General features: G+C 39.8%; 1 protein-coding gene across 14 annotated transcripts in view; it reads right to left on the minus strand.

Moving 5' to 3' along the window:
* The window catches only part of EYA1 (EYA transcriptional coactivator and phosphatase 1), a 359,116-nt gene that overhangs the window by 124,453 nt on the left and 221,472 nt on the right, over positions 1-13,191 (minus strand). For 9 of the 14 annotated variants that reach the window (XM_032316550.1, XM_032316548.1, XM_032316544.1 and 6 more), the window contains 3 exons: positions 7,888-7,957; positions 7,422-7,567; positions 3,654-3,791 (listed from right to left, as the gene is read on the minus strand). In XM_032316550.1, the coding sequence (XP_032172441.1) occupies positions 3,654-3,791; positions 7,422-7,567; positions 7,888-7,957 (354 nt within the window). The remainder of the gene's footprint in view (positions 1-3,653; positions 3,792-7,421; positions 7,568-7,887; positions 7,958-13,191) is intronic. The other 5 variants (XM_032316543.1, XM_032316547.1, XM_032316546.1 and 2 more) reach the window with 3 other exon arrangements.

Genomic DNA, 13,191 nt, shown 5'->3' on the forward strand with positions numbered 1-13,191 from the left:
AAATACATATAGCTTCTTCCAGGATTCTAAGAATTTTTAATAGCTCTAAAATGAGATTGACATAAACAAAAATCACTGTTATTCATTGGGCAGCTGCCTTCGGCTCAGGTCATGATCCCAGCGTCCTGGGATCGAGTCCCACATCGGGCTCCTTGCTCAGCGGGGAGCCTGCTTCTCCCTCTGCCTCTGCCTGCCACTCTGTCTGCCTGTGCTCACTCTCTCCCTCTCTCTCTCTGATAAATAAATAAAATCTTTAAAAAAAAAAAAAAAAAAAGGATAAAAGAATTCAGAGAATTTTGAAAATAAGACATTATAGAAATTTTTAGATACTCAAAGGCCAATGGACTCCCACAACTGGCTATAGAAAATCATTTAATAATAGTGAGGCATTTTTCATAATGCACTTAATATTTGTGAAATACATATTAATCAGACGTTATTTATCCAAATCTGGCCATAAGGAGTTTATAGCATATTATGTATCATTATCCATCATCACACTAGCATGTTTCAAGTTAATAGCATATAATTATCTCGCTTGATCTGTGGAAGTCGTATTATATCTAATAATCTAAAATTGAGTCAAGTGCCATTATAGAAATACCCATATAAAATAATATCTTAAGCATGGAAAATGGGTTCTGAAATTCCACTGGAAAGACCATCTAACCAACGGCTGCACAAAAACACAAAAACGTTTTAATGCAATATCCAATATGCCCAGATGCAATGAAATCTATGAGCAGAGAAGCAATGCTGTATTTCATGCTGCGTGTGTCCTTACTTCATTAACATAAATAGCTTTTCCTTCTCCAAACTGTCTTTCTCCTCCGTTTCCATACTTCTCTCTATTCTCACACTATGCTTATACTCTGATAGCCGGTTAGTCCCCTTAGGAATTGTTTCTGCTGTGCAAGCTTTCAATCTGAGAGGAGAGAATGAATAAAAATAAATTTCAAGTGCATTGTTTCTCAAAGTCTCTGAGATATAAGACCAGTTTTTTCCCCAGTCCTTCCAGGACTGACAAGTCAGCAAAATACAATATTAATGTACTGCAAAAGAAGAAGATGAAAAAAGAGAGTATAAGTCCCATTTCTTGAAATTATTATTTGATTTAACCAACATGAGTTTTACTACTGGCATACTATATAAGTTTCTAAACACTTAACTTGAAATTTCTGTACTTGGCTCACTGTGGAAAGGTAGCCAAGAGACTGAAGATGGGCTTGGGCCCAGAAATCACACACACTGAGGTAGCTCTCACTCTGACATGCTTCACCTGTTTCCTTCTCACCTTCAAGACCCAAAGACCTTCTCCTCGAGGAGACCTGGATGCTCAGTAGAGAACAGAACCTACCAGGGTGCCCTATGTACTTCTCTCATAGCGCTCAGGAGACTCTGCCCATCATAAATGAAAGCTCTACCAGCAAACGGACCTTGTTTGTCTTACGATCTGTTTCATTACAAGGCTTAGGACTATTACCTGCATTAAGTAAGTCTTTTCAGGGGCACCTGGGTGGCTCAGTGGGTTAGGCCTCTGCCTTCAGCTCAGGTCGTGGTCTCAGGGTCCTGGGATTGAGTCCCCCTGGGCTCTCTGCTCAGGGGAGCCTGCTTCCTCCTCTCTCTCTCTCTGCCTGTCTCTCTGCCTACTTGTGATCTCTCTCTGCCAAATAAATACATAAGATATTTTTTTTTTAAAATAGTCTTTTCATCACTCTTCCTTTTATTCCTCTACTCAACTGAGTGTCAGTGGAGTTGTACATGCAGAAACCTGATTCTTTCCTAGGCAGCTTTAAAGTTCTGGAATCAGAGATCCAGTAACAGCCCTCTAATAACACATACTATCTGTTGTAAGACGGTTTTTATTTTATAGCCACCAAATATATCAAACTTTATAATTCAGGTTTTCTTTAAGAGAGAGTATAAGAGAGGGATGGGGGAGGGGCAGAGAGCAAGAGAGAAAATCTTAAGCAGGCTCCACACCTAGCACACATGCAATGCAGGGCTTGATCTCACCATTCTGAGATCATGACCCAAGCCGAAATCAAGAGCTGGGCACCTAACCAACTGAGCCACCCTGGTGCCTATATAATTCAAGTATTTTTATACCAAAGGCAAAACCAAATATGAAAAGATTAATGGAACTGATCCCATAAAATTTTAGTTTACTGAAGAGAAAAAAAAAACCCCACACTTAAAAATGATAAGCTGGAGATCGATCTATAAAATATTATAAAAGTTTAAGAATCTTAATAAATGAAATAAGACAAAGATGAATACTGCCATGAAAAGAAAAAATGATTTATCTTCTCAATTAAAAAATGTATATGAAAACAATAAAATCTTGTACCTGCTAAAATGGCACTTTTTAAAAAGATTTTATTCAATGTGTTCATGCTAATATGCAGCCCTTCCTTGTGTAAATATATAACAAATCTTTAAGAGTCTAAAACAGTTTACTTAGCAATTCACAGTTAAATTCATTCAAAGGAAGTAATTAAGAATGTAAACACTCATGGTATTGCTCTAGATGTCTAATAAAAGGGAGAGTAGTGACATAAGCTATACCTATCAAACTGCACAGTCATTAAAATGATGCTGTAGAATAGAATTTATTGATGTGGAAAGATGTTTACAATGTATTCACAATCTATTGTTACTGAAAATAACAGGTTGCAATACTCTATTATACAATATGGTCCCATACTGCCTATCTGGAAGAACATATATCAAAGTAATAATAAATATATGAGATCTTTAATTATTTTTTATTCTGTTTTCTAATTTACCTGCAATAACTATTTTAATGCAATGAAAAATAAGATTAAAGATATTAAAAAGATAAAAATACAAAAAGAACACCTTCAGTCAAAAAGCAGTGATAAGGGAATTAATTCAATTAGTGGCACTGGTAAGTGGTAGATTGTGATTGAAAGGATTTGCAGTAAATTAGGAGACTATTTAAATTAGGAGACCCACTTTCAGGTATTTTTCAGGCACATTTGCATGATAATTATCTGCTAATCACACTTATGCCTATGTATTCCTAAAAACAATGTTCAACTTTCAACTCTTCTTCTATCTGACTTGCATGTACATTATGTTTGTCCACAGTTTAAAAATTAGAGCCCAAGAACTGGCTCTTAGAAGTAGTACCTCCAAGATGCATGGGGTGGTTGTCGATTTGATCTCTCCATCATTGGTAGGTCGTTTAGTTTCACGTCAATCACACAGTCTACTTGTACAGCTACGATAATTACACTGAAGACCTCAGCATTATCAAAAGTTTGTCCAATGCCAACAGTTTGAGCACTTCTCACTCTCCAGCCTCTTACATCATTGACTTTGGGTTTGTCATTCCTTTTTGAATGGACAGAGGCCAAAGCAGAAAACTTCAACTTCAGGGAACATTTCAGAGCTTTTTGAAAAGAACTTCAGAGATGATTGGGTCTAACCCCTTAATATCATAAATACGGAAACAGAGGCCCAGAGAATAAGTAAGTGAAGAGCCAAACCAGAACCAGGTTATCTTGTCTCTCAGGCCAGTCTGCCTTCAGCCCCCATCTACGACTTCCACCCAACAACTGGGTTCTAGTCTAGAAAGTCACTGCTGGACTCCAGGGTTGTTGAAAAGAGTCAGCGTGTATACAGACCTTGCATCTGGTAGCTGTAGGGTGCCTGTCCAGGTTGAGGGGTACCGAAGCTTGTGCCGTAGCTGAGAAATCCTGTCTGTCCGGGCGACTGAGACTGTGACAATCCACCTTCAGTCTTGATGCCTGCCCACAATGCACCTAAATCAGTTAGTGATAGCTTATCTATCTGTTCGTCTCCAAAGCTGGTCAATACACAAAAACACTCCCCCAGTTGTTGAGTCACAAACGCTTCCCAATGTCATCTCAGTTATCAAGGGTGTACAGGCATAGACTAGAATACCCGAAACCAGAACTTCCATTGAAAAAAACCAAAAACAAAAACAGAGGAGTATTACAGATTTGACTGATTATTCACATTGTCCTTTCCTGTTTTTCCGGTTTATATTTTCTATAAATTTTAACTTCTATGCTATCGTGTCTATATGTAGTTTTGTTTTATAAGAGATTAAAAGAGCATCTCTGGTAGTCAGGTGATGGTCTTAATTAAACTTTAACTAGATTATTCCAAAAGTCACCACGGTGATAAGTGTCAAAGTTCTCTTTTCTGAAAAGAGATTAGTCTCTTGCCTTGCAGCGTTTTTCTCCCCTGTCTTTTCCTTACTCTTTCTGCCCAAAGTTGATGTTAGCACACAACTCATTTTGAAGTCAGAATGGGCACAGAAGTAAGCAAGCCAGGGGGAAAGCCTTCTCCCAAATACCCAGATCCTACCGGAAAGGAAGCACAAAGAAAGGAGAGTATTAGAAAACCGAATCATGAAGAGTTGCACAGTGTTTTATAAACAAGTGAAGCTGACTAGGAGATTCCTTTTTGTCCTTGTAGTTTCAAGAATTTATTCCAATTTTATTGTTTTAAGTGTAGCCTAAAGTTCACTTTTCTTTCTCATCATGATAATATAAAAATAATGTGTTTTTGGCCCTCAACTACTTCCCAAAGCACCAGGCTGACATCCGAATTTCAGGACTTGGGGGTTGGCAGTAGGGCTGTGTAGGGCTCGGCCCTGGATTATATTAAAGACAGTCATGAAAGTTCACAACTGTCCTTAATTTCCACAGAAGGAAGGGAGAAAAATTTCTGCCAAGCGAATTCACATGTTTGAGTAATTTTACTTTGCACTTAAGATAAATGGTATCTTTGGGATCTAGAATACACAGTAGTCTCACTGTTTATTTCCATTTTAGGGGAATTTCATCAGTAGAATGAAATTAGGTAACTTTCCTAAGGCGCTGGAAGAATCTGACTCTTGGCTGAGAGAGCCTGTTACAATTCCTAGAGTATCTCTAAATAACCTCATAATGACCTTAACATTTAAGTCTTAACATAACCTTAACATTTTTTTAAAAAAATGTGTTTTGGGTTTTTTTTTTTTTTTCATGTGCAAGCAATCCCAAACCAATGAATAACCCGTACTTAGAAATGGTCCCTGGAAAAACACCTGCCTAAGGCAGGTGGTTTGATGGCTCTAGAAACTCCCTTCCTTTCCTTGTCACCAACAGGGATTTCTTTCCCCTTCTCTCTTTCCATTTCAGACTCTTAATAATCTGCTTTTAGTCTTCCCTGGTACCATCTTTGGTTTTTGCCTAGAGGTTTAATCTTTGTGATAAAAACAGATAAGGAAGAGCAAGAAGAGGCAGAAAAAAAAACCCTTATCTGCACCCTTTCCAAAGGCTTCCACTCACAAGCCTGCGAACTCCTCTTACTGTTAAGCTCCATATAGATCAGAGAATAGTAGAGTTCTGCTTTCCCACTGATCTATTGTTCACACCATGAGAAGATTTGCTTATCTTTTCTTACAGGGTCTAAGTAAAAAGTAGGGGGCACAAATCCTTGGAGAGAGTCTTCTTAGACCATCTGGACCTTGACTACCAGCTGTTAAAAACCCCAATGTATGTGTTCCTCTTTCACAAGCAAGTGGAGGGGAGGAGGTGGTCATATTTTTCAAAGCACTGGCCCAGAATGCCTGGCCAGAAGCCCTGGGAGCATCTCTCTGTACTCAAGGCCCAGAAAGAGAAGAAAGTGATTGGGGAAAATACTAAGGACTCAGACAGATTTGTAAGCACAGACAGCCCTGAGACCAAAGCCCTTGACCAAAACGCCATGCTCTTAACCATCTCCTGACCTATCACATTAAAATGCCCATCCTCTACTTGTTGTGATGGGAATCTCAGAAGCTCTGCTCATCTTCCTCTCCTGGAACACTTACTGCAGAAAACAAGGACATCTACTAATGGTTCAGAACGGGAACAGTCCCAGACCACAGGCAAGAAAGAGGCAAAGAGCCCTACCATGACTCCATGGGAAGAAGAAAGAACAAGAGAGGAGCTGTGTGCGTGAAGGCCCAGGCCATGACAGGAATGAATGGCAGCTTCCCGGGGCCGTACTGGTAAGGCTACAGTCGTTTAGTACTGTTTGGGCCGGAAGATACATTTACACTTCAAATAATCAGCTTATCAATCTGTTTTGAGAATATAAATTGGGGACCGCCTCAACTCACATTATAGAGTTGAAGGTATGCAATTCAAATCAGAGATCCTTTTTCCTCTTTTAAGGCAAGAATTGTCTAAAAGTAAACTACAGATAAATTTGATCTGTATCTGATACTATTTTCAAAAATCTTGAGTAAAAGTTATGGAAATAAAAGAATTCTAGCAAGTCCGTTTTTTGGTTGTTTCTAAAAACTGGCTTAAAAATACCTACCTAGAGAACTTTCTGTTCTGGATAGTTTTGAAGTGAAACTATCGAGAATGAAGTCATATATAATTTATATTTTAATTTACATATATTTTCTAAGAGATATATATATAGATTGGTTGGGATGGAGCTAGAGAATAAAAAGGAATAAAGTAATTTGCCTTCAATTATTAATGAAATGTTTAAATGCTTATTTCTTTCCATATACTGCTATAAACACAGAATTACTTATTCTACCCATCTTTCCCCCCAAACTCTCATGTACTTTTTCTTGATCACTCGATTTTATTTTTCCTTAAGGGAATGTTAATAATTCATATTTTTTCTATTCAAAGTGTAATTTGCTTAAATTATCATGGTAATTCAATTGAAGAAAAGGTATCATGAAATTCTAGGATTTCTTAAAATTAAACTTTAGGGTTTTACTGGATTTATTTTTCACTTACAGGTATTGATCCTTAACAACTGAGTTAAATTACACCAAGATAAAGATAATCTCCAGGTGGGAAGGAACAAATAGGGATGTGAGCTTTCCATGTCTCCTGCTTTGCCTCTTTCAAGTGCAGCCCAAGCTGTGATATATAGATCATTTTTCCTAATGGCTGATCCTGCTGAAATCTGAAAGCACTGCCAACCTTCAGTTCAGAGCAAGGGCTTGTTGAATTCTGTTTGTACTTCCCTAATCATAGGTAGGCATCTGAGAAATAGGAAATGAATCTTTACCCCCAAAGACTCCATTCACTGAAGTTTTATCGCAAATATGCACCAAAATACTTTGGATTCCAGAACCAAGTGCTCAAGTGGCAAATTAAAAGTCGAGCTATAAATGGAAAAAAATGAGAGCAAGAGGGCTTATGACCCGGGCAATCTAGTTGCCACCGCTGACCTCAAGATAAGTAGCCACCACTTCTTTCAAGGCTCATTCAAAACAAGTGTATAAAGAATTCAGACACATAAGGTGGTAACACTTTCTAAAGTGGCCTCCGATGACAGTGTTTGGGTACCACTCCTGTGAAACGTGCACACACACACAGGCCTGCCCACTCCATCCCAGCTACTGAGGTAACAGGATTACTCACCGTATGAGGAAATTCCATATGGCTGTCCCGGCTGTGGGTAGGTGGCATACGCTGTCGCTTGTTGCATTCCTGTGGTAAACTGTGTTTGCCCATATGCAGCCATAGTTTGTGAGGAAGGGGTAGGGAGAATATGTGGGTATGGTCTGCTATTTGTCAGAAATGACAGAAAATAGAAAGCCCATGCATTAGATGGAAACATGCAAGGTAACTGATTAACAACCATATTACAAATTGCAGTTAAAGACTATCTCCTTAAGTATAACTTTCGAATATAATATACAAAGTACTGAGATGCTTTAGTATCTCTTCTAGGTGATGCTCCAAATAAATCTGTGTCAATACACTGAAGTATCTAGAAAATGAGCTTTAGTTTAAATTAAGACGTAAGATGTGGGCACAAAACATGACTTGAAATAAGGTAAAGGTTACTCAAAAAAGTCATTTATTAAGAGAAAATACATCTTACTTGGAAGGATAAATCTGTGGTGGGGAGAACTGGTGAGTTGGTCTTGGGCTGAAGCTACTGCTCCCAATTGCTGAAAAAAAAGAAATGCACGATAATCACAGCTAAATACAAAATACGTCTAAAGCATCAGTCTATTTTTGAACTACAGGTAGAGACCATATGAAATTGAAGATATTTGGCCTGGAAAAAAAAAAATGGCACTTTCATATGCTCAGCCTAAGAGAAAGTTAAAATATATTGAACGACCTATGAGAACTGATTAAGGGGTTCGAATGTTAAACTAGCTCTTAGAAAGTAGTCCCTGTCATCTGAAATACCGGTCAGTGGCAGTTCAGGAGAACAAGGTGTCCTGGCTACTGTTCGGAAGGACCTGCTCAAAGGGGTGGGAGGAGGGTGAGTTTGCAGGGCTGGGCGGGACTCTCCTAACCTATTGTGTGTGCTTGGAACACACACACCTGAGAATGGATTACAGAGCACCACCCCGCCCACCTCTCCCCACCAACAACCCCCCCACCCCCTCTCCACCCCCCCCCCCATGCCCCCCACCCCCACCACCCCGTCTAATCTGCTCTCAGGTGAATACAAATAGGGCCAAGCCTCATTGGCCTGTACTGCTTTAGCAACATTTTTTAGTAAAAATGCATTCCTATAACGCTCTTAAATTTCTCAGGTTGCAAACTAAGCCTGTTTTTTCTTGCACTGAGGTGGTGTTCCTGCACCTTTCAGTTAAATGTGCTCAACTTCAGTTAATTCCATTAAAAAGTTTTTTTTTTTTAATTTAAAGATGTTATTCAAGCATTCAAGTAGAAGTTCATCTCTTTATAATCACATGGACTTTGTTTAGTAGGTCTCAGAAAACGCACTAAACTCTACCAAACATTCTTTTACATCCATTCTGAACTAGAGCAAAAATCCATTTTTGTGAACATAAGGCATTAAAATCGTAGTTCTGTTTTATTTATTGTAAATAGGAGCTATCTCTTTCATGTGCATATATATTACACACATTTACACTTTATATATTTATATATACACACAGTATATATATTTTTATATATACATATGTGTTTCTATGTATTATGTATAATATACATAAAATATATATTAAAAAGATACTATATCTATATATATATATATCCCCCCACCTCAGACTCTTCCTATCCTCTACCTATCCTCTACCTCTAGCTGAGAAGCATATTCTTTGGGTACAATTATAAGATATAATATGTTTATCTTTTCTTCCACTAATAATCCTGGTATTCACAGGCTCTATTATTCAGTAACTACACTGTGTATTAAAATCCTTCCGTAAGGTTCCATGCACTCAAAGTTGTATACGTTTTTCATGACGTCACATCAGTACATTTCTATTTCTCAGATTTAATTCTCCATTTGTGTTTGGGAGAAGAGTGACAGAGTTGGACCAGAATTGTAACCGATGAATAATTCTCTCCGTGTAAAGCAGGGAGGCCTAACCCAGGACAGCAGAGTAGCTCAAGATGAGCACAACTCTTACACGTAGGCTGCCAGACGTCCCCCATGTGGCTCTCAGTTTGGCAGAGCCAGGGTCTGCATTAAAGCGAAGACAGGCCAGCTCGGGTGGTACCCCTCCCCCACCCATCTGCAGGCCCATATTGAGTCACTGCTCTGTACCAGGCACCAGGCAAGATGCTGCAGATGCAAACATGCAAAGACAAGTTCTCTCTGTCCCATGTGGGGAGGTTGACACACAAACAGCCGTGAGGGGATTAGTTAAATATTGCAATTTATAGAAGGGAGGGATTAGTGAGAGAATACTTGGACAACAAGGGCTACCACTTGTCCAGGTCATCCATGATGACAACCTTTCCTGCTCCGCTTTGCTAAGCCTGGAAAGAGGCCAAGGGCAAAGGAGATTTGCCCCGCAGAGTAGCTGGGGAGGACTAATCCTTTCCCTGGACAATCACAGTTAAAAATAAGTTAAAAAATAAATAAATAAATAAAACCAGAACAAAAGCCCAGTGCAACGCGATGACGGAAGTCACAGAAATCCCTTTCATGCTTTTCCAGTTCTATCCCTGTTTTGTTTTGTTTTGTTTTGTTTCAAATTGTGGGTTGGGACCCATGAAAACATCATAAACTCAACTTCACAGGTTATACTCAGCATTTTTTTTTTTTAAACAAACAGAATAACAGAATGGTGCATATCGGAGTTGTTACGGAGGGTAAGGGGAGCTCCATGATGCCTTAAGAGCAAATGTATAGTTTAGGTGTGGGCACATTAAAGAAACACATCTGGGAGGCTGCTGAGTGTGGTAACTAAGCACAGGTTCTGGAGTCAGAATTTAATTTCAGCTAACACTGAGGTTCCAACTTCTTGGTTATCTTGGTCAAGTTGCCTGACCCCACTAAGCCTTGTTGTGTTCCCCTGTATGATGTCAAGAACACCACCTACGCCTCCCAGGATCATTTGAGGACTAAATGGGATCATTGACAAAGTGAACAGTGTAATGGGGAATGTTAATTAGCTCAGATCTCCAGAGTCCTTTTATTATTGCCCCCAAATTTGCCCTCCCTTCTGCATTTTTAATTCTACTCAATGGACAGCATCACCATCTGTCCAGCAAAATACTTAAAAGCAGGATTTTTTTGTTCCCATTGTACATCTGGGGCATAAAAATGAAGTAACACACCCAAGCAAACAAATGGGAAAGCTGGTATTTGAACCCATGTCTGCCCGACTCTGTCCCTCAAACATACTAGTTCCTGACCTGCTACACAGAAACTAACACCCTCAAAATCATCTCCTTTCCCCTCTTCTATGTCATGAGTGTCGAGTCACCCATCCCAACTCCAGATATTGCCTGATGAGCTGTCCTGAATACTCCACACCCACACCCCAGTCCTGGCTCAGGTTCTCATTAGTCTGAGTCCGGTTCCCTGTAGGCCACTCATCACCCTCCACACACTCCTGCCACAGCCACCAAAGTAATCTTCCTTCAACAGAAACTTCAAGTCCATTCTCCAACTCGCCATGTCTCAACTGTGCTCACACTATCTCTAGGAAGAATTCCAAATTCCTTGGCAGAGTACACAAGGAGATGGAGGCATCCACCCTCCCCTGGGTTTAGTAACCTGTAGCCTCCTTGGGCTTGAGGATGGCCGGTCAGCGCCATGTATTTTCGTATTTGGCTCGGGGCTCTTCCTACCACATCCTCTGCCTTGTAAGACCTTCTTTCCCCAGCTTGACAAACAGTTCCTCCTCTGCTGGGACTGAAACATCATTTTCTCTTTAGGATAATGTCTTCCTTCTTTTACTTTCTTTAAGTGTTGTAAACATTGGCAATGTAGCACTTAACCACACTGCATTATAGTTAGCATGTATAATGTAGAGATGTTAGTTTCCTCTGCTAATCGTGAGCTTCTGGGGCCCAGGACCTTTATTTCCATGCACCTGACAGGGCCTGGTATGTGGTAAGTATCAATAAATGATATTTGTTTGATTACAGTATGAGACTTAGGTCATTAGCAAAGCAGATTTTTTTAAAAACCCTGATGATATGAAGGATGGTTAAATTATTTTAAGTCATATATAAACATATATAATAAACCTGATTTAGCTCTTTGGCAATATAATTAGGAATGAATAGTATTCCTTATAAAATACATGTGAGTAAGAACCTGTAATGCTGCCCAAGTATCTTGCTACTAATTACCTAACCACATGCCCCTAAATGATTATTTAATGCCATAAAATAAGCTGTATCTTTTGGGAATTTTCCTAAACCCAAACTCCTACAATTTTGTGTGGCCTAAAGTCAAGAATCTTCCATCTCATACCTCAAGTACTTCTCCTCCTAATTGCCTAAAACACCTTTAACGTTTTAAGTAATAAGTTAGGAATTTAGATTGATTTTCATTTCATGAGATCAGAATAAACAGAATAAACCCAGATCATCTGTCATTCTTCAAGGTAAATAAGATGGTTATTTTGGCATAGTAAATTCCAAATTACGCTTTGGGAACATATGGGCAACTAGTACCTCTCTCTCTCTGTTTTAGCACATTTGTTTCCTATTATTCCATTCTTTCTCTTACTTCTAACATAGAAGCTAAAGAAGTTCCCCAAATCTTGTTGTAGGGAGGGGAGGACCCAAGCTTGAGGAACTACTGAGAAAGTCAATAGAAATCCCCAAATTAGCAGGTCTTCAGTTTACTACTCGCATCTTGTGAATGTCAACATCACTCAGCGGGATAAGCAGGTCCAAAGATTAAATGTTTTGACTCTTGAGGCACCTGGGTGGCTCAGAGGGTTAAGCCTCTGCCTTCGGCTCAGGTCATGATCCCAGGGTCCTGGGATCGAGCCCCGCATTGGCTCTTTGCTCAGCGGGGAGCCTGCTTCCCCCGCTCTCACTGCCTGCTACTCTGCCTACTTGTGATCTCGGTCGCATAAATAAAATCTTAAAAAAAAATTTTTTTGACTCTTCTCTTTCCATTTTATGATAAATTCAGCCAGCTCTCCCTTCAGAATGTCCTATACCTCACTGCTCTTCTTTACCCCTCTGTTCCAATTGCCACAGTGGCGGCCACTAGAGGATGGCAGTCAGGACACCCCCCCCCACCCCCCGACCTGGCTCTCCTTCCCACTCTTCGCCACTCCTTTCTCCTAGTGGAATCCTAACACATTTAGTCCTGCCTCAGTGGCTCTTCTAAGAAGGACATGAGCTAACACAGTCTTCTCTCTCCTGAGCCAGGGCAACATTGGTCTGTTTCTACTTACCCTCCTCTCTACTCTTCTCCCATGAAGCATTTTCCACACAACAAGTGATGATCTCTCCAAAGAAATACAGATCATGTCACAACGGCCTCCAACTCCAAGCCCCATTATCCTTGTTACATTCAAATGAACCCAAACTTATAAATAAACACTTGCATTCATAAACCCAAACTTACTCCCTCACTTCACTAAGATCCCTGCTCATATGATTTCCCCTCAGAGAGGTTGTCTTCCCTCTACAGGAAACCCCCAACCACTCTTCACTGTATTACTTGAGCTTCTTTGGGTTTGGGGGTTTTTGTGGGGTTTTTTGTAGCCTAGTTACTTATACTACCACTTACCTCTTTATTATCTGTCTCTCCCACAGAATGAAAGCTCCATGAAGGCAGGAACCTCATCTTCTTCACCCCTGCTCTATTCCCACTGCCTAGAACGCTACCTCACTTATAGTAAGTGCCCTATGCAGAACTGTTGAATGGGTCAGACCCCAGAGTTACATCTTTTTAGGAACAATTAAAAGACAAAAACCCTGGGGCACCTGGGTGGCT

The sequence above is a fragment of the Mustela erminea genome, chromosome 16 (assembly GCF_009829155.1).
Source record: "Mustela erminea isolate mMusErm1 chromosome 16, mMusErm1.Pri, whole genome shotgun sequence".
Taxonomy (NCBI): Eukaryota; Metazoa; Chordata; class Mammalia; order Carnivora; family Mustelidae; genus Mustela; species Mustela erminea.